The sequence below is a fragment of the Oncorhynchus clarkii genome, chromosome 30 (genome assembly GCF_045791955.1).
Source record: "Oncorhynchus clarkii lewisi isolate Uvic-CL-2024 chromosome 30, UVic_Ocla_1.0, whole genome shotgun sequence".
NCBI classification, from domain to species: Eukaryota; Metazoa; Chordata; class Actinopteri; order Salmoniformes; family Salmonidae; genus Oncorhynchus; species Oncorhynchus clarkii.
The window spans coordinates 37,453,129-37,474,983 of NC_092176.1; the positions used below are offsets into that span (position 1 = coordinate 37,453,129).

General features: G+C 44.7%; 3 protein-coding genes across 4 annotated transcripts in view; all 3 read right to left on the reverse strand.

Annotated features, from left to right (window-relative positions):
• LOC139389815 (histone H2A.V) overlaps positions 1-21,855 on the reverse strand; it is a 257,719-nt gene that overhangs the window by 108,299 nt on the left and 127,565 nt on the right. The gene's annotated exons all lie outside the window — the stretch shown is intronic.
• On the reverse strand, positions 1,193-3,832 carry LOC139389946 (interleukin-1 beta-like). The gene is made up of 6 exons (XM_071136984.1): positions 3,742-3,832; positions 3,409-3,460; positions 3,029-3,221; positions 2,571-2,741; positions 2,106-2,242; positions 1,193-1,562 (listed from the first exon to the last, which is right to left on the reverse strand). Exons 2-6 carry the CDS (start codon positions 3,439-3,441, stop codon positions 1,332-1,334), a joined length of 765 nt encoding a protein of 254 aa, XP_070993085.1. The 5' UTR covers positions 3,442-3,460; positions 3,742-3,832; the 3' UTR covers positions 1,193-1,331.
• LOC139390025 (metal transporter CNNM4-like) overlaps positions 17,453-21,855 on the reverse strand; it is a 73,324-nt gene continuing 68,921 nt past the window's right edge. Inside the window, exons 6-8 of one of the 2 annotated variants that reach the window (XM_071137133.1) lie at positions 20,569-20,631; positions 18,662-18,846; positions 17,453-17,928 (exon numbers count right to left, since the gene is read on the reverse strand). In XM_071137133.1, the coding sequence (XP_070993234.1) occupies positions 17,674-17,928; positions 18,662-18,846; positions 20,569-20,631 (503 nt within the window). In that variant the 3' untranslated portion in view covers positions 17,453-17,673. The remainder of the gene's footprint in view (positions 17,929-18,661; positions 18,847-20,568; positions 20,632-21,855) is intronic. The other variant, XM_071137132.1, reaches the window with a different exon arrangement.

Sequence of the window (21,855 nt, forward strand, 5' to 3'; positions counted from 1 at the left end):
GGGTAGGATTTCAAATCATCCCCTGAAGATTTCCCCAGCAGTTCACTTAATCCTGGCTCTTCAACCTCATTACTCCTCAAATCTAATAACAATCGCTCCATTTGTCTCATGTATTTCTGGCACTGAAATATAACATGTTCCACTGTCTCCATCTGAGAGGTGTGACGATGATCATGTTCCCCCACCACATTCAACTTACTATTGAGCCTTGTGTGTCCCATGCTCAGCCTTGTACCTACACTTTCCCTCCCTTCTCTCTTGGCTTGAGGACTCCCTGCCTCCACCTTTTCCTGGATCTTATACATGTGTCTTCCCTTACTCTTCCTGATCCACAACTCTTGCCACTCATTTGTAACCTCTGTTCTTACTAATCCCTTGGCTTCTGCTTTACTGATGAACAATTCCATCTCAACATTAGGATGTTTAAGAGCCTGGATGTTCTCTTGATAAGTGAGTGAATTGGACCATTTTCCAGTCCTGCTACATTTTCAAAATGTAACAAGTACTTTTGGGTGTCAGGGAAAATGTATGGAGTAAAAAAGTACAGTATTTTCGTTAGGAATGTATTGAAGTAAAAGGAAAAGTTGTCAAAAATATAAGTACTGAAGTACAGATACCCCAGAAAACTCCTTAAGTAGTACTTTAAAGTAGTTTAACTTTACACCACTGATATTATTACTGGTATAATGTAGGTATACCTCTCATATTTGTTCTTGTTGTGGTTCTGGTATTTGATGGATGTTGTCTGATTCTTTACATTGTTCTTCCAATAACCATGTTATTACAGTAGCCAACCATAATAATCGATGACAGAGAACATCAATTTCCATTTGAATATTTATTCAAAAGAGCACATATGTAGGACAATTCAAAATGTTTGCATGCATCAATGAATAAGTGCAACATCAACATATTGACAAATAAATACAATGATAAATAAGTATAATCACTGAAATATAAATACATGAATAAATAGTAGAACAATATTATGATTAGTAGAAATGTAATTACAGTAAGCAATACGTTAATTTTGGCTTTCAGCAATAAATACGGTACAATAAATATCATGGGCGCTTGCCACAATCTGACTCAACGGCGCCATCTTGTGGTAAAATTTGACCAAGTCAATACACCACAATGGTGAATTGCTCTAGTAGTACACACATACATACATACATACATACAACCTGAAGAAGTTATTGTGTCTTACAAACATACACCTAATCTTTAGACATACAGAAAGTGACAATCCAGTCCTGACCACATAAAAAGAACATTGAATTATATAGGATCTCTATGAGAGATCTGTGGTGTCCGTTTCGGCACCCACCTTAGTTGTGGCGCTGGACAGTGAATGTGGTGTTGCGGTTGAGGGTTGCCCTCTGGCACATGTTCACCATCTTGGTGTTGTCCTGCTGTAGGGCCGTGCTGATGAACCAGTTCCTGTAATGGGCAGACTCCAGGGTACTGATGTCAACTCCGGTGTCCTGTTTGTAGAAGAGGAAGCGTACCATGTCGCTCTCATGGTTGATGGACTTCAGCTGCTCCTTGTCTGCCACCTCCTGGAGAGAGAGAGAGATAGATGGTCAGGGGGTTCAAATCAATGGCTGACTCAAAACTGACTTAAAGGTCAAATGTCATACACCAGGGGTCAAATGTCATACACCAGGGGTCAAATGTCATACACCAGGGGTGGATAGAAATGTTACTCTGGCTATTGGTTTGAGTTTGTGGCTGTTGGAACCAATGACTTATATAATCAACACATCATTGGTTGGAACAAGCTGACACACTGTCACTCTCCAGGACTAATTAATAGTCATCCTCGCTGTATCCCATTCCCAGTCACATTTCACCAGGGTCGGTCTCTCTTGGTCTCTCTGGCAGTTTCCTTTAATTACACTGCAACTCAACCTTTTACATTCCACATATGATTCAGACACAATGTTGATGATGTCAGCATTCTTCAGCTCAGGCACCATCTCCATTGCCATCTCTACGTGGTGCGGTCCAGGTCTGACTCAAACAACTCCAGCCTCAACAGACAATTATCCTATCTCTAAATACTGAATGACAATATTTTCAGCAGTAGTAGTGCTATTTACCTCTAGGTGCAGGGTGGGCGTGCCTTCTGATGTGATGCAGGATAGGTAGAGGTTGGATCCCTTGATGCCCAGGGCTACAGGTCTTGCTTTAGTCTCACTGGGGACAGGCGTGATGTACGTAGACAGGTTCAAATGCACTGAGGACAGAGGAATGGAGAAGAGAGTCAGTCAGCATCATTCATCAGAACTCAACTGTGAACTAAGTACGCTACCTATCTGTCAGTCTCAGGGTGGGGTTGGTTTTAACCTCTCCACTGAATCTCATATTGCTCATATGTACCTAACCTTTCCAATTATTTCAGATTCATAGGAAGTGCCACTGCTTAGTGCCCCAAGGCAAAAATGAATTTCATTAATTTAATGATCTATGGTCGCCAAAGAACACACTCAAAAGTCTTTGGCAAAATGTAACGCACTATGTTAAGACAAATGCAAATTGGGACTGAGCCTTGGTTGTTAACATACCTTTATGGTAGCTGCTGCCTCCCTGCAGCATCATAGCATGCAGCTCCATAGACCCTTCATTGAGCACCCAGCACTTATTCTCAGAGTCAGTGACACTACACTCGTACTCTCCTTTACTGCTGAAAGCAGCTCTGCTGCTGGCTTCAGTGTGCGCCGACTCCAACTCCAACACTATATGTTTTGATGAGGAGAGAGAGAGAGGAGAAAGCAGTTAGAAATAAGCGATGTGTTGGGCATGCATTCTAAGTGGTATTCTATAGTGTGAACATTGGAACATAGCCCAGTGGTGATAGCTAATGGTATTATAGTGGTACACATTGAAAATACCCCGTTCTGTTTGTGCTGTCTTGTCAACTCCTATGGTCATTGTCATCAGAAGCAAGACAGTACAATCAGACATGGGGCCAGGCTAGCCCCGAAGGGGCTCCTCTAATCCAGTCCAGTGATCTTTGACCTACCTTCCACTGCGCTCTCTAGCAAGAAATTTAACAGGCCCTCATCTCTTCCCAGGGTAAACCCCTTGCCACCATTTAGCCTCTCCATGGCGATGATGAGGTTGGCCACACAGCGCAGGGTGATGGGGTGATGGGATATCTCCACATCCAGACCCTGAGGCAGTTTGGAGCTCCATGCTACACTGGCAGAGGTGTTCTGACCAGGACAGAGAAAGTCGATTCAACATTCATCTAACATTGTTGCATCAGTGTATGGAGAATTGTGGTTGGTCTGTTTTTTTCCTTTCTTCTGTTTTAACATTTACTGTATAATAACATTTGAATGTCTGTCATGCCTGAATATTGTAGGTCTGTCTTATCATCATGTCTAAGTTGGGACTCACCTTCATTAGACTGCAGTTTGACTCAAATTCCATATTGTCTTTGTAGTTAGATCTGGAAAATAAAAACAGATATTTTAAAACTCCTGTCCATCATAGATTGTATCATGCTTAGTCAGTTGCTTAAAGATGGCCAAGATCTGAAAACACATTCAGAGATCTGGTGTAAACAGGCAATCAATATACAGTTAGTCATAAATAAAAGTTTTTACTAAACACTATATAGAAATAAAGACTGCCACAACAGATCAACAACATAATACATGGTCAGCCGTACAGTAAGAGTAAGTTTATGGTTGCCAATGTGAATAAAAACAGACTCTACATTTCATTTACCTGGATGAATAGGTTTGTAGTTGGCTGTTTTGTAGTTTGTAGATAGTAGGTACTAACGTCTTGTTTCTAGTCCTTGGTCCTTGTTGTGAGTCCCAACTTGTTCTCTGAACCAATGTTTTCTGACTACATGTGGTAACCTGTATGTCTTATATACATCCTGGGCACACTCTCCAGAAATTCCCCTCTACGCACACGGGAGGAAGGACGATGGTTTAGTCTCACCAGACCAATGAGTGACAAGGTATTTTTTAATGACTTTGGTGATGAAATACTGGACTCACACCCAACAGGATGGGGGGATGGGGTGTAATTGTTTTGTAATATTGCCAATATACTTCATTCAAATAATTGATGTTGTGTTTTCATGCTGTTCTTGGCCAGGATTCCCTGAGAAATTGTATTTCAGATCTCAATATTACTGGATGAACAAAATATTAAATATTGTTCATGTCAACACTACGTAACATTAGTTACGATTAGACAAATGTACATGTCTGTATTATAATATACTTTGCATAACTTCCTTTTCTAAAGGACTTCTCATTCATTATGCGTTTAAAGTGTTGATAACGGCTATTTTCTTAGAAGGGCTATTTTCTAAGACGGTTTTCAGTGGCAGTTCTAGCTTGTATGGCTCCCTGGATGAACCTCCCCTTCAACACCCCCCCCCTCCTACAAAAATAGAAAAGCATCGTTCAGCACTAACCTTCATTTTATTCAGACATTTGGAACAACACAAATAAATAAATCATAACATTTAAAACTATAGAAATATAAAAATATATACAAAAATAAGACAACAAAAAAAGAAGTAACAAAGACAAATAGAAACAAATGTGTGTTGATTTGGCACTCGAGCATCAATACATTACTCATCCCACAACACTGTTAACCAAGAGTCATGACTAAGCCAATTCACCCTGGTGGTGTGCACACTGGTTTTATATTATTATTAACCATTCCACACAAACCAGAAAAAAATGCAACAATATGTCTGTGAAACTATATATTCACAGTATTATGAATGAATTGTGGTTTATTTGGTAGCATTTCGTGGTGTGACAGATTTGACTAATTCCATTAGTACTGTAAAAAGTTAGAGGTTCGCTATTTGATAGATTCACCCGCCCCCCTACCCCGGACTTCCAGTGTGGAGACCTGAGGTCAACCTACCCCCACCCCGCTACCTCAGACTTGCAGTGGGGAGACCTGAGGTCAACCTACCCCCGCCCCCCTCCCCATCTCGTACTTCTGAGTGGGAGACCTGAGGTCAACCTACCCCCGCCCCCCTACCTCGGACTTCCAGTGAGGAGACCTGAGGTCAACCTACCGCCGCCCCCCCTCCCCATCTCGTACTTCTGAGTGGGAGACCTTCCCAGGCAGTAACCTGCCTAGCTCACAAACTCGAATCAGGGCGCCCACTTCGACAAGGTTAACTGACCCACAGTCCCACACTGTGACATGATATTATTGACATGACCTGCAAATGAGCGATAGAAAACCGATCGCGCCAATGTCACTGTTCCAAATGTTTTTGTGCGGGCACCCCGTGTCGCCCCCGGCAAGATGCCGTCCTGGGCGGCTGCCCATGTCACCTATACCTAAATCCGCTACTGGACGGGTCTACACTGGAAATGACTGTAATATCATATGTGGTTGTTTTTTCCTACTAAACTTAGATGAATGCACTGACTGTCAGTCGCTCTGGATAAGAGCCTCTGCTAAATGACTGAAATGTCATACAATGCAAATGTAAGTGCTAATACAATATACTGTGTTTTTATCATTACTTTTTTCCTAAAGTCCTAGGAAACTAAACTTCAACCATTTCTAAAGATGTCTGAGTTTCTATGTTTCCCTTTGACATCAACATTTTGGTTCTATTCTTTAATTTCCTAATATTGTCAATCAAATATTCTGCGAAGCCTGCTTACATTTCATGGACTTTCAGATGTGAGAAAATTCCTCACCATATTGTGAAATAACAAGGAACTGACTACATTATTTCCTCACTTCCTGTGTGATGTCACGAGAGTCTAGAATCTGCCAGCTGGATAGATTTCCAGTACAGACGGGCAGACTCTTGGACTGTGTCCAACTTCCTACTACTATATTAGCCTTTACCCTTGCCAAAAAGGTGTTAGACATTGTTAAGACTCGTTCAGGGGAATCTCCCCAATTCACTAAAATATCAGGACTATGTCTATAATATGTAGGCTCCCTATGGAGCTATGCTTAATATCCGGTCAGTATGTTCAATAATATTCCACAAAACAAGTATTATTCTAGTATATTGTGTTTGGCTCAATAAAGTTTCACCTGGAAAGAATAACTACTGTACTCTGAATAAAAAAAGTGGTGTAACAGTAAATCAATCCTAATCAGCCCTGTAAACTGGGTGAAACACATGGCATTAGAATGTTGACTACACACTCTGGGGTGTGTCTGAAATGCCAATCCTATTCCCTGTACAACACGCTACTTTTGACCTGGGCCTATAGGGCAATATGAACCCTGGTCGAATAAAACATTTGTTCACTACGTAGGGAATAGGGCTCCATTTCGGACGCATCCTGGGTCTTTCGCTGTTATGGATCTTACAGAACCGGATCAGCAACGGAATTCCCAGTGATGCAACGTGTGGGAACACGTCAAGGATTTCTCAAGATGATACTTGACTACCCTGCTTTCGCTCTTAACATCGGAATTTCACTTTCTGATATTATCATTCATGATCGACAGCGATGGCTTATTTTGAAATTAGGTATGCCTATTTTGGTTTTTGAGGGTATTAAAAAATAGAAAAATGTCCTTCTGACAATGTACAGTGGGGCAAAAAAGTATTTAGTCAGCCACCAATTGTGCAAGTTCTCCCACTTAAAAAGATGAGAGAGGCCTGTAATTTTCATCATAGGTACACTTCAAGTATGACAGACAAAATGAGGGGAAAAAATCCAGAAAAATCACATTGTAGGATTTTTAATTAATTAATTTGCAAATTATGGTGGAAAATAAGTATTTGGTCAATAACAAAAGTTTCTCAATACTTTGTTATATACCCTTTGTTGGCAATGACAGAGGTCAAACGTTTTCTGTAAGTCTTCACAAGGTTTTCACACACTGTTGCTGGTATTTTGGCCCATTCCTCCATGCAGATCTCCTCTAGAGCAGTGATGTTTTGGGGCTGTTGCTGGCCTCTCCTGAAGGGATTCTGTTTCACCCCAAACATCATTTTATTTAATGTCCGTGTTGGACATTCAACTCCCTCCAAAGATTTTCTATGGGGCCCCATTCATTCTTTCCTTTACACGGATCAGTCGTCCTGGTCCCTTTGCAAAAAAACATCCCCAAAGCATTATGTGTCCACCCCCATGCTTCACAGTAGGTATGGTGTCCTTTGGATGCAACTCAGCATTCTTTGTCCTCCAAACACGACGAGTTAAGTTTTTAACAAAAAGTTATATTTTGGTTTCATCTGACCATATGACATTCTCCCAATCTTCTTCTGGATCATCCAAATGCTCTCTAGCAAACTTCAGACGGGCCTGGACACGTCGGGCACTGCAGGATTTGAGTCCCTGGCGGCGTAGTGTGTTACTGATGGTAGGCTTTGATACTTTGCTCCCAGCTCTCTGCAGGTCATTCACTAGGTCCCCCCGTGTGGTTCTGGGATTTTTGCTCACCGTTCTTGTGATCATTTTGACCCCACGGGGTGAGATCTTGCGTGGAGCCCCAGATCGAGGGAGATTATCAGTAGTCTTGTATGTCTTTCATTTCCTAATAATTGCTCCCACAGTTGATTTCTTCAAACCAAGCTGCTTACCTATTGCATATTCAGTCTTCCCAGCCTGGTGCAGGTCTACAATTTCGTTTCTGGTGTCCTTTGACAGCTCTTTGGTCTTGGCCATAGTGGAGTTTGGAGTGTGACTATTTGAGGTTGTGGACAGGTGTCTTTTATACTGATAACAAGTTCAAACAGGTGCCATTAATACAGGTAACGAGTGGAGGACAGAGGAGCCTCTTAAAGAAGTTGTTACAGGTCTGTGAGAGCCAGAAATCTTGCTTGTTTGTAGGTGACCAAATACTTATTTTCCACCATAATTTGCAAATAAATTCATTAAAAATCCTACAATGTGATTTTCTGGATTTTCTTCCCTCATTTTGTCTGTCATAGTTGAAGTGTACCTATGATGAAAATTACAGGCCTCTCTCATATTTTTAAGTGGCAGAACTTGCACAATTGGTGGCTGACTGAGTACTTTTTTGCCCCACTGTATGTGGGCCTATTCCACAATATTCAATAAGGCTACATCTGTCGGTACAAACTTTGATTGAGAAATTGACATCATTTAAAAAATACAAATTGCACTACACCACTGCATCTACTGAATGTTTAAATCACGACCTTTCTTCCTAAAGGCCTCGGAAATGAAACTTCATTACTGAAGACGTCCGAGGTCATAGAGCTAAATTGAGAGTGAGCATGTTGTTTCCTCGGGTGAAATGAGAGAAGTTTTGATTCTATTCTATAATTTCTTAATATCGTCAATCAAAATATTCTGTGATGTCAAGCCTGCTTACATTCCGAGGACTTTCAGATGTGAGATAGTTCCTTTTATCATCTCGGCTAGTCATATTGTGAAGTCACAATGAACTTAATTTATTATTTCCCCACCTCCTTTAAAAGTAGAACACTATTTAGGGAATAGGGTGCCATTTTGGATTCAGACTGGGTCTTTGTTGTTATGGATATCCCAGAACCGAACAAGGAACAGAATTCCCAGTGATGCAACATCTTTGGAAACATGTCAAGTATTTCTCAAGATGATATTTGACAGGCACTACCGCACTTCAGCTCTTAATCTTTGAATTTCACTTCCTGATTTACACACATGGTATCGGTTTACAGGCCATGCCATTTCTGACAACAGAAAAAAAGAATACTCAAAAAGAGACCACAGATTGTCACACAATGACACCTCATTCATGTTTGAAGAAGTTGTGTCAGTCGATGTGTCTGCATAGCGTGTTCGTAAGTGTCATATTCTTTTTAAAATCTGAATGGCTTTAGCCCATGTCACATACCATGTATGATACAACTCATGACATCATTCCTCATCAATTGGTCAAGCAGGTTCATATTCATAGTGTGTAATTCAAACATTAGGGGGGGGGGGGGGTTCATACTCACAGTGTATCATTAAGACATGCTAAAATGAAAAGTAAAGGCTTTTGATGAGAGCAAGACCGAAAAACAAACGTTTACAAGTCAATTAAATATCAACCAGAAATTGACGTTGATTTTACGCTACGTAACTTTAAAAGTAAAGAATACACACTTTCGATCGTAGTCATTTGAGAAGAAATCAGGACCAAATAAAAAGTAAAACCAGAAAAATAAAATCAGGTTTATTAACATTCTTCATCTTCAAAACACGCTAAGACAGTAATTATAAAACAATATGTACACATTATTATTTACATTAAAGCACACCAGAGAAAACAGAGGACTTATGCATGTTTTTATAACCTGGCCCCAGATTTATTTGTGCTAACAGGTTAATTACTTGTCATATCAAACATTAGCGGGACAAGGAGTTGACATGAAAGCACAAACAGACCGGGGACCAGACTACATGTTTCAGCCAATTCATAAACAAGTCACCCCATCGGCTCTCTGCTCCCATAAATAAAGACAATAATGATAACGATTGCTTTACCGCGATTACTGACAGTGTTAAGCGACCAGAGACTCAATGCGCATACTGAACCCAAACCATGTACACTTTGGGATGGGGTCAGGTTAGGGGTGGACTGGACACAAGTCAACAGGTACATTAACAAGAGTCTTGAGGACACATGTGTTGCGTCCGCAATGGCACCCCATTCCCAGAGGGCACTTGTCAAAAGTAGCACACTATATAGGGAACAGGGTACCATTTAGGACACATGCCATAGCAATCTCTACAGACCCAGATAGATAGAAAACTAAAACAATCCACGGTTGATCTGCTTTCTGAAGGGAGACGGGAGGATCTGTAAAGACCTGGAATGAAAAGAATATAGAGTATTTTCTGGTGGAGTGTGTGAAGGTAAAAGACGTCTTGAGAGTGACTGACTATACGGTTTGATTTAAAGTCCACAACAGATGAGAGTACTGGCTGGCTACACTCTAAAAGGGTTTGATTTAAAGTCCACAACAGATGAGAGTACTGGCTGGCTACACTCTAAAAGGGTTTGATTTAAAGTCCACAACAGATGAGAGTACTGGCTGGCTACACTCTAAAAGGGTTCTGTAGGTGGAAGGATTCTACCCGGAACAATAACTAGTTCTACTACAGAGGGTAAAAAGGGGTGAATCCTAACTTAAAACTATAATTTTTAGTTGCTACATATAGTTTGAATTTAAATTAATGTACAGGGCATTCGGAAAGTATTCAGACTCTTTTACCTTTTTTCATTACGTTACAGCTTTATTCTAAAATTTATCAAATACATTTTTCCCCTCAATCTACACCCAATACCCCATAATGACAAAGCAAAAACAGGGTTTTCAAAATGTTTGCAAATGTATTAAAAATTAAAAACAGAAATTAGTATTCAGACACTTTGCTATGAGAATCGAAATTGAGCTCATCCTGTTTCCATTGATCATCATTGAGATGTTTCTACTACTTGGAGTCCACCTGTGGGAAATTCAATTGATTGGACATTATTTGGAAAGGCACACTAAGGTCTCACAGTTGACAGTGCATGTCAGAGCAAAAACCAAGCCATGAGGTCAAAGGAATTGTCCGTAGAGCTCAGAGACAGGATTGTGTCGAGGCACAGATCTGGGGAAGGGTAACAAAAAATGTCTGCAGCATTGAAGGTCCCCAAGAAGACAGTGACCTCCATCATTCTTAAATGAAAGAAGTTTAGAACCACCAAGACTCTTCTTAGAGCTGGCCGTCCGGCCGAACTGAGAAATCAGGTGAGAAGGGTCTTGGTTAAGAAGATGACCAAGTACCCGATGGTCACTCTGACAGAGCTCCAGAGTTCCTCTGTGGAGATGGGAAAACATTACAGGAGGACAACCATCTCTGCAGTACTCTACCAATCAGGCCTTTATGGTAGAGTGGCCAGACAGAAACCACTCTTCAGTAAAAAGGCACATGACAGCTCGCTTGGAGTTTGACAAAAGGCACCTAAAGACAAGATTTTCTGGTCTGATGAAACCAAGATTGAACTGAATGCCAAGTTTCACATCTGGATGAAACCTGGCACCATCCCTACGGTGAAGCATGGTGGTGGCAGCATCATGCTGTGGGGATGTTTTTCAGCAGCAGGGACTGGGAGACTAGTCAGGATCAAGGGAAAGCTAAAACGGAGCAAAGTACAGAGAGATCCTTGATGAAAACCTGCTCTAGAGCGCTCAGGACCTCAGACTGGGGCGAAGGTTCACCTTCCAACAGGACAACAATCCAAGCTCACAGCCAAGAAAACGCAGGAGTTGCTTCGGGACAAGTCTTTGAATGTCCTTGAGTGGCCTAGCTGGAGTCCAAACTTGAACCCGAACAAACATCTCTGGAGAGACCTGAAAATAGATGTGCAGCGACGCTCCCCATCCAACCTGACAGAGCTTGAGAGGATCTGCAGAGAAGAAAGGGAGAATCTCCCCAAGTACAGGTGTGCCAAGCTTGTAGCATCGTACCCAAGAAGACTCGAGCCTGTAATCACTGCCAAAGGTGCTTCAACAAAGTACTGCGTAAAGGGTCTGATGTCATTATGGGGTATTGTGTGTAGATTGACGAGGAAAACATACAATTTAATCAATCAATACTTTACGAATGCACTGTATGGCGGCTGAAGTTAAAATGACCTTTACATTTCTATGGTGGAATCTGTAACGCTTCAGGTTTACAGATTGAACAGAGCCCTAAATCTGTCTGATAAACTGGCCCATTGACATTAATGCATAACTGATTATTTTATTTTTTTTACGTTGTAGTTAGGACACAACCTTAAGAGTTCTGTTGTTTCCTGTTATCCCAGGTGATATTGAAAAGTCATTAGAATTGAAGTAAGGGCCACTATAGGGGTGAAATCATTAGTCCAAACAAGAGTTTCTATTGGACAAATTCAGCTAGGTCCCTCACAGTTTTGTTCCATTAGCTTCCATATAAGAAACGTTGTGCAACAGAATCAGCGTAATGATGATATTGCGTGCAAAGGTAATTTCACAGAGTTCCTAGAAAGTTAGAACCCTGCAGGGGAATTTATGTGATACAACTCATGACCATTACTCAGTTTAAACAGATGACAGTATCACTCTGGGGTAGAGCTCTCCAACCCTGTTACTGGAGAGCTACTGTCCTGTAGGGTTTCACTCCAACCCTGTTCCTGGAGAGCTACTGTCCTGTAGGTTTTCACTCCAACCCTGTTCCTGTAGGTTTTCACTCCAACCCGGTTCCTGGAGAGCTACTGTCCTGTAGGTTTTCACTCCAACCCGGTTCCTGGAGAGCTACTGTCCTGTAGGTTTTCACTCCAACCCGGTTCCTGGAGAGCTACTGTCCTGTAGGTTTTCACTCCAACCCGGTTCCTGGAGAGCTACTGTCCTGTAGGTTTTCACTCCAACCCGGTTCCTGGAGAGCTACTGTCCTGTAGGTTCACTCCAACCCTGTTACTGGAGAGATACCCTTCTGTCGGTTCTCTCCAACCCCAGTTCTAACTAACCAAATTAATTAATCATCCAGAAAATTATGAAATCAGGTGTGCTAGATTAAGTTTGGATTGAAAACCTACAGGAGGGTAGCTCTCCATCATACAGCTCTACATCATACATTCTAGTCCATCATGCCTTCCTCGCAATTTATTGGTTGAAGGGAATCGGTATAAAATGACTAAGCCATCTAATTCTTAGGCTTTTCTCCAAGAACATTTCATCGGAAAGCCTACCACTCGATGAGTATAAGTTATTCCCCAGGGACCATTTTGGCTCTTCCAATCAATACACACTATACATTACAATGTAATCTGTAATCATGACTGACGAGACCCATATTTAAAGTCAGTTGATAACACCAGTTTACAACGTCAACTTTCGAATGTTAATGTGATTTATTCAGCAGAAATATAACTTTTGGAATATAATCAAAATGATCAAATGTATCAGATGGGCTGCAGGTGACGTCAGACCAAATCCTATCCTTCTACTTAATTATGTCCAATTGTCACATAGGACATGTCCCAATTCTACACAAGTGTGCACTTGCGTACTCTCTTGCATGGATTTAGCAAATGGTGGAAACTCCCTTTTGCCAATGTTTACATCAATCCTATGCTTTTACATCCACGAGTGTGCAAAAAAAAGAAGAAGAATTGGGACGTATTCTTAAATCATGCATTGATGTCACAGGGAAACACATATTTGAAGTCATTTTTAATATTCCCTGTGTCTGTCTAGACCCCTCAGAGTCACATTTGCTCTGAACAAGGCGTACAGTTCAACATAACATATTAACCCTGAATCATTCCAATTTATAAAAAAAAAAGAAAAAAAAAAGAGATTATTTATTTTTTTCTCCACAGAATTCATCCACATCCTTTGGATTCATAACTACACCACATCCCAACTTTTAAAAATGAAAAATAATGTTGTAGAAAAAAAAAAAAAGTGCTTGATCATTCCCCTTCAGGAGAGTCCAGCCCAGTTCTGGTTCCATGATCAATGTGAACACTTGTTTTAAAGGAGTTGATGGTTGGCCCATACCAGTCCAGCACAAAGATATTACTTCAGAGAACATATCCCTTTGGTGACTGTCCCCTTTTTGTGGAACCTGCAATGGTACTGTGCTTTGTTTTGTGTGTAAAACATTTCATATAAAATTGAGAGGAAAGATTAATTGATTATTTGGTATAACAATGCTGTTAATTTGGACAACTACTATAGACTTGGTAAAAGTATAACGTCACAGTGTTATTCAATAGATCGATACATGGGCAAATGTGCAGGACAGGTCTGGGAAATATAAGATATGATTTTAGGACTGATGAGATGGGGTCTAGAAGACCATAGCGTAAAACGGACTCACTGTGCACTGGACTGGCTGTCAACCACTGCGTTCAACTGCTACATTTAAAAGGAATCTCATCGTGATAATGACGATATTCTCAATGAAAACGCTAGATTATAAAACACAGACAACAAAAATTTACAACTCAAAAAAAATGAACAAAAAAAAAAATCTCAAAAATATACAACTTGAATTTTATGCAAAATAAATAGTCAATCATATATATGTATGTGTATATTTGTCAGGACAGGAGGCATTTTTCTAATTAGGTTACTGTTCCGATTGTCACTTGGTCACACAGATTGAAAGGTTTGTTTCTGTTTTTCCACCCCAAAATCTTAGACCAAGACCTCTCACCCCAGTCCATCTGAAAGCAGGAAAGGGCTCACTGTCCCCGTTATAGTAATGTACCCTACACATCTGTCACATTCATCACCATCATCACATTGATTGTCTTACAACACACACTGGTGGTCCATCCCTGATGAATCCATTGGCATCTTTGGGGGAAAAGGAGAAGCCCCTAACTAAAACACTATCTGTCTTTTATTTACACCATCCCCATAGAAGTCTGAGGAACCTCATAAAGACCACTAATCTACTATACACCTTGACACGAATATCCAAAAATACAAACCAACAGACACTTTTCCCCCTCTCTCACCACACATGGAATTAATAAATAGCATTTTCTTTTTCAATATAGTAATATTACATATTTATAACATATATTAGTTTCCTCTTTGACATGCTTTGTTCTGATTGGTCTGTAGCTGTATAGTTGCCGTTAGTTAATGGTTGGGGGGTTACGACACATGCGGTTGTTGTTGGTGCTTCTATCTGTTTGTTTGAGTCTCCCTGAGTGGTGTGGCTTTACAGTGGAGACAGAGCAGACCAGGAAACAGCAAGGCGGAGGACACACACACACACACGCGCACACACACACACACACCTCTCCCTGTAGGCATCTGTACCTAGCTACGACCTGTCTATATCTGAAACGCTGATGATCTTTTTATATAAAAGCGAGAAGAAAAACAACAGTTAATCCATATAAAAGGGTCATCAGGGACCTGTCTCAGTCCTATTGAGCCCAACGCCACGACCAAGTCACATCATCTCTATGCTCCATCTCGCTCTACTTTGCTCTCTCATACCTCTGCCCCTTCCTCCACATGGTCCTAGTCCTTCTCTCCAACAGCACAGCTTCTGACATGTCTGTCGTCTTCTTTGATCTCTGTTCCTAACTCTGTTACAGTGTGTACACACACACACACACAGAACACACTTTGCAGAAACACACAGACATTGCAGTCAGACAGACCAATAATGACATTGTGCCATGCTGGAAGAGGGGGTACAGTGGGGAATAGCTGACCATGCTGGAAGAGGGGGTACAGTGGGGATAGCTGACTCTGCTGGAAGAGGGGGTACAGTGGGGAATAGCTGACCATGCTGGAAGAGGGGGTACAGTGGGGAATAGCTGACCATGCTGGAAGAGGGGGTACAGTGGGGATAGCTGACCATGCTGGAAGAGGGGGTACAGTGGGGATAGCTGACCATGCTGGAAGAGGGGGTACAGTGGGGATAGCTGACTCTGCTGGAAGAGGGGGTACAGTGGGGATAGCTGACCATGCTGGAAGAGGGGGTACAGTGGGGATAGCTGACTCTGCTGGAAAAGGGGGTACAGTGGGGATAGCTGACTCTGCTGGAAGAGGGGGTACAGTGGGGATAGCTGACTCTGCTGGAAGAGGGGGTACAGTGGGGATAGCTGACTCTGCTGGAAGAGGGGGTACAGTGGGGATAGCTGACCATACTGGAAGAGGGGGTACAGTGGGGATAGCGGACTCTGCTGGAAGAGGGGGTACAGTGGGGATAGCTGACTCTGCTGGAAGAGGGGGTACAGTGGGGATAGCTGACCATGCTGGAAGAGGGGGTACAGTGGGGATAGCTGACTCTGCTGGAAGAGGGGGTACAGTGGGGATAGCTGACTCTGCTAGAAGAGGGGGTACAGTGGGGATAGCTGACTCTGCTAGAAGAGGGGGTACAGTGGGAATAGCTGACTCTGCTGGAAGAGGGGGTACAGTGGGGAATAGCTGACCATGCTGGAAGAGGGGGTACAGTGGGGAATAGCTGACCATGCTGGAAGAGGGGGTACAGTGGGGATAGCTGACCATGCTGGAAGAGGGGGTACAGTGGGGATAGCTGACCATGCTGGAAGAGGGGGTACAGTGGGGATAGCTGACTCTGCTGGAAGAGGGGGTACAGTGGGGATAGCTGACCATGCTGGAAGAGGGGGTACAGTGGGGATAGCTGACTCTGCTGGAAAAGGGGGTACAGTGGGGATAGCTGACTCTGCTGGAAGAGGGGGTACAGTGGGGATAGCTGACTCTGCTGGAAGAGGGGGTACAGTGGGGATAGCTGACTCTGCTGGAAGAGGGGGTACAGTGGGGATAGCTGACCATACTGGAAGAGGGGGTACAGTGGGGATAGCGGACTCTGCTGGAAGAGGGGGTACAGTGGGGATAGCTGACTCTGCTGGAAGAGGGGGTACAGTGGGGATAGCTGACCATGCTGGAAGAGGGGGTACAGTGGGGATAGCTGACTCTGCTGGAAGAGGGGGTACAGTGGGGATAGCTGACTCTGCTAGAAGAGGGGGTACAGTGGGGATAGCTGACTCTGCTAGAAGAGGGGGTACAGTGGGAATAGCTGACTCTGCTGGAAGAGGGGGTACAGTGGGGATAGCTGACCATGGTGGAAGAGGGGGTACAGTGGGGATAGCTGACTCTGCTGGAAGAGGGGGTACAGTGGGGATAGCTGACCATGCTGGAAGAGGGGGGATAGAACAGTGCTGGAACAGTGGGGATAGCTGACTCTGCTGGAAGAGGGGGTACAGTGGGGATAGCTGACTGCTGGAAGAGGGGGTACAGTGGGGATAGCTGACTCTGCTGAAAGAGGGGGTACAGTGGGGATAGCTGACTCTGCTGGAAGAGGGGGTACAGTGGGGATAGCTGACCATGGTGGAAGAGGGGGTACAGTGGGGATAGCTGACCATGGTGGAAGAGGGGGTACAGTGGGGATAGCTGACCCTGCTGGAAGAGGGGGTACAGTGGGGATAGCTGACCATGCTGGAAGAGGGGGGATAGAACAGTGCTGGAACAGTGGGGATAGCTGACTCTGCTGGAAGAGGGGGTACAGTGGGGATAGCTGACTGCTGGAAGAGGGGGTACAGTGGGGATAGCTGACTCTGCTGGAAGAGGGGGTACAGTGGGGATAGCTGACTCTGCTGGAAGAGGGGGTACAGTGGGGATAGCTGACCATGCTGGAAGAGGGGGTACAGTGGGGATAGCTGACTCTGCTGGAAGAGGGGGTACAGTGGGGATAGCTGACCATGCTGGAAGAGGGGGTACAGTGGGGATAGCTGACCATGCTGGAAGAGGGGGGATAGAACAGTGCTGGAACAGTGGGGATAGGTGACTCTGCTGGAAGAGGGGGTACAGTGGGGATAGCTGACTGCTGGAAGAGGGGGTACAGTGGGGATAGCTGACTCTGCTGGAAGAGGGGGTACAGTGGGGATAGCTGACTCTGCTGGAAGAGGGGGTACAGTGGGGATAGCTGACTCTGCTGGAAGAGGGGGTACAGTGGGGATAGCTGACTCTGCTAGAAGAGGGGGTACAGTGGGGATAGCTGACACTGTACACACTACCAGCCACAGGGTTGACTTTTAAAATGGGGGGAGAGAATCGTTCCTCAAGACAGTTTGGCATAATGTCCGTGTGTGTGTGTGTGTGTGTGCGCGCGCTCTCTCACAGTCTCCTCAGTCCCTGGTAGTGTGTGTAAACGCACATATATAAGTGTGTGTAGTAGTGTGTGTGTGTCATATGCTGCTCTCTGATGCCTTGTGGTGGTGGTTGTGAGGCAGAGAGTTCTGCTCGTTGAGGAGAGAGGTGGTCTCGTCAGCCAGGAGGGGGCTTTTCTCCGGAGTGGGGTTATCGTCAGCTAGGAAGAATAGGGTGGTGGTGCCCACGGGGGACGGGGTACCCTCCAGACGGGGGTGGCCGCAATCAGGCGACTGGGGGGAGGAATCCAGACGAGACGCCATCAGACCGTTCTGGTACTGGGCACGTGTGATCTGAGAGAGAGGGAACAGGGACACGGTGAGGGATAAAGAGAAAGAGAAAGAGATTGAGATAAAAAGGGAGAAGGAGAACGAGGGAGAGGGAAGAGAGAGAGGGAGGGAGAGGGGAGAGAGGGAAGAGAGAGAGGGAGGGAGAGGGGAGAGAGAAAGAGGGAGGGAGAGAAAGAAAGAGGGAGAGCGAGGGAGAGGGGGAGAGCGAGGGAGAGCGAGGGAGAGGGGGAGAGCGAGGGAGAGGGGGAGAGCGAGGGAGAGGGGGGAGAGAGGGGAGAGCGAGGGATAGAGGGGAGAGCGAGGGGAGAGGGGAGAGAAAGAGGGAGGGAGAGAAAGAGGGAGAGAGGGAGGAGAGAGGTAGAAAGAGAGGGGAGAGAGAGGGGAGAGCGAGGGAGAGAGGGGAGAGCGAGGGAGAGGGAGAGGGGGGAGAGGGAGAGAAAGAGGGAGAGAGGGAGGAGGAGAGAGGTAGAAAGAGAGGGGAGAGAGAGGGGAGAGCGAGGGAGAGAGGGGAGAGCGAGGGAGAGAGGGGAGAGCGAGGGAGAGGGAGAGGGGGGAGAGGGAGAGAAAGAGGGAGGGAGAGAAAGAGGGAGAGAGGGAGAGGGAGAGAGAGAAGAGGGAGAGTATCAAGGTGTTGTAATGTAGTGATAGGACAAAAGCCTACACACACGGTCTCTCTCCTCAACAAATCATTAAAGCTCAGTGCAGGAGGTATCAATCTATGGTCGGGTATCCTCACCTTGACGAACTGCAGGTCTGAGAGAGCCCGTACGTAGAAGTCGGGTGTGTATGACGGTGAGGGGACAGTGAACTGAGTGTTGAGCTGGCTGTTACTGCCGCCGACAGACACCGACTCCGTCCGATCTGCAGCGCTCAGAGACGCTGTCCTGTTCAAACCACTGATGTGTGACGGGGAGCGGAACTCTGAAACACACACAGGCTCGTAGCGTTAGAGTGAGCAACAAGAGAAAATAATCACACTCACACGTGCAGATGCAGATGCACACAAACAAAAAGGTATGGCAATGGTACACAAAACATGTAAACACACTAACACAGGTAAAACTGTTGATGAAATGGAAGGCTAACTGTGAATAATGGGCGAACCAGGCAAAGCTGCCTTCTAGAGGCCAGTACACAGTTCATTCAGCACCGGATATGTCAACGGAACGGACAGAGAGAGACAGACCTGTTAGAGAGAGACAGACCTGTCAGAGAGAGAGAGACCTGTCAGAGAGAGAGAGACCTGTCAGAGAGAGAGAGACCTGTCAGAGAGAGAGAGACCTGTCAGAGAGAGAGAGACCTGTCAGAGAGAGAGAGACCTGTCAGAGAGAGACAAACCTGTCAGAGAGAGACAGACCTGTCAGAGAGAGAGAGACCTGTTAGAGAGAGAGAGACCTGTTAGAGAGAGAGAGACCTGTCAGAGAGAGAGAGACCTGTTAGAGAGAGAGAGACCTGTTAGAGAGAGAGAGACCTGTTAGAGAGAGAGAGACCTGTTAGAGAGAGAGAGACCTGTTAGAGAGAGAGAGACCTGTTAGAGAGAGACATAATATTTAATACCAGTTTCTACACACCTCAAAAATGTGAAATCCGTTAATTTCACACTGCTCGCAATATTTGGCACACATTGAATAACATGATGCCATGCCAGTGCCTCACTAAAATGTATCCACGTGGATTTCTTAAAAACCTTAGACGTCCCGCAGCTGGACCTGACCTTCAGAGCTGGCATATACACACCAACCAGTCTGAAGAAGTGTGTGACATCCTGTGTGTGTGTGTGTGCCAGTGCCAGTGCCAGTGCCGAAGATGAGGTGCATGATTGTCAGGCGTGGCATGAACACATAGTAATGCAATGTCCAATAGCTGAAGATCCACTTGTCGACCACTCAGCCAATAACAAGGTAGAGAAGACACCCAGCTTCCAGTTTCTGCGACATAAACCCTGGCCTGTGATGCCAGGTAGAGAAGACACCCAGCTTCCAGTTTCTGCGACATAAACCCTGGCCTGTGATGCCAGCTAGAGAAGACACCCAGCTTCCAGTTTCTGCGACATAAACCCTGGCCTGTGATGCCAGGTAGAGAAGACACCCAGCTTCCAGTTTCTGCGACATAAACCTTGGCCTGTGATGCCAGGTAGAGAAGGGGCAGTGCCAGTCTTAGCCCAGTTGCCAACCCTAAAGCCTTAAAAAAGGTAGGTAACCACTAATCACATCAACAAACTGCCCGCCACTGCCCTCTGCAGGCCAGGAAGACACATTACCTGGTATTATCAAGAGGGTGTCGGTTGTCCTTTGGTGCAACACACACACCACCAAAGCTAGTGAGAGTCAGCAGGTAGCTTGAGATTTGTTGGTTTAAAATTGCAGATGAAGGCTAGAAACAGAAGTCATTTAGGACATTTCCTCGCAGCGTTAGTGTTTGTTAGCGTTTTTGATTGGTGAAGGGTTGCGTGTGACTGATGCTGATGATTCTGTAGACTACTCACTAGTCACTACCATTTTCTATTAAACAACTACATACAGTACAATAAAGTAGTGGGTGTTACGGTTACATTCTCCCCCCCCCCCCCCCCCCCCCCCCCCCCCCCCAGCCTGGGTGTTACAGTTAAATGTTTCCCCAGTGCCCAGACATGCCGGAGGTTACCTGGCAACCTGGAGAACAGAGAGAACCGCTTTAGAGAGAGGTGACGAGGACGAGATGACACCACTGAGAAAGACAGATGAAGGAGAGGAAATACAGAAATGAGAGAAACAGATGGAGGGAGGAGATCACAGACAGACAGACAGACAGACAGACAGACAGACAGACAGACAGACAGACAGACAGACAGACAGACAGACAGACAGACAGACAGACAGACAGACAGACAGACAGACAGACAGACAGACAGACAGACAGACAGACAGACAGACAGACAGACAGACAGACAGACAGACAGACAGACAGACAGACAGACAGACAGACAGACAGACAGACAGACAGACAGACAGACAGACAGACAGACAGACAGACAGACAGACAGACAGACAGACAGACAGACAGACAGACAGACAGACAGACAGACAGACAGACAGACAGACAGACAGACAGACAGACAGACAGACAGACAGACAGACAGACAGACAGACAGACAGACAGACAGACAGACAGACAGACAGACAGACAGACAGACAGACAGACAGACAGACAGACAGACAGACAGACAGACAGACAGACAGACAGACAGACAGACAGACAGACAGACAGACAGACAGACAGACAGACAGACAGACAGACAGACAGACAGACAGACAGACAGACAGACAGACAGACAGACAGACAGACAGACAGACAGACAGACAGACAGACAGACAGACAGACAGACAGACAGACATGAGTAAGGTTACAAATTCTAGAAAATGTCAATAAAATCCCTGGTTTTCCAGAAATCCTGGTTGGAGGATTCTGTATTTCCTGCTAATTCCCTCCTGAATCCGGGAAACCTCCAAACGGGATTTGGGATCTTCACTATAGTCTGGATTACTATACTGATGTCCCCCAGCGACTGGTTCGTACGTAAAACGCCCTCCATCCAGGCTGCAAAGGATTCAATTTCCTCCCGAACTAGGAACGCTAGTCCCAAACGTCTCACATATACAGCAGTCTGTACCTCTAGCTGAACGCGGGGTGCAAAAATCAGGAAGTGGCCTTCCTAGGCATTAGCCACTCTAGTATTGTGGTGGAAAACTGTGCTTCATAAGGAAAGTACTCATATTTTCACTGTTTCTTTCTCGCCTTCACACCATTAAATCTAGTTAAGGAGGAAATTGAAGCCGTTGCAGCCTGAATGGAGGACGGTTTATGTACGAACCGGCCACCGGGGGACACAAGTGTATTACCGGCTGGCCACATTAAGCCCAGACGATAGTAGAGATCCATAAAGCCCACTAG

Excerpts from the sequence above, each read along its gene's own strand:
- LOC139389946 (XM_071136984.1), bottom strand. The coding sequence starts at position 3,441 with ATGGAATTTGAGTCAAACTGCAGTCTAATGAAG. Across the intron at positions 2,742-3,028 it reads GCTAGAGAGCGCAGTGGAAG|TGTTGGAGTTGGAGTCGGCG; the intron begins GTAGGTCAAAGA and ends CAAAACATATAG. Across the intron at positions 1,563-2,105 it reads CGCCCACCCTGCACCTAGAG|GAGGTGGCAGACAAGGAGCA; the intron begins GTAAATAGCACT and ends CTCTCTCTCCAG.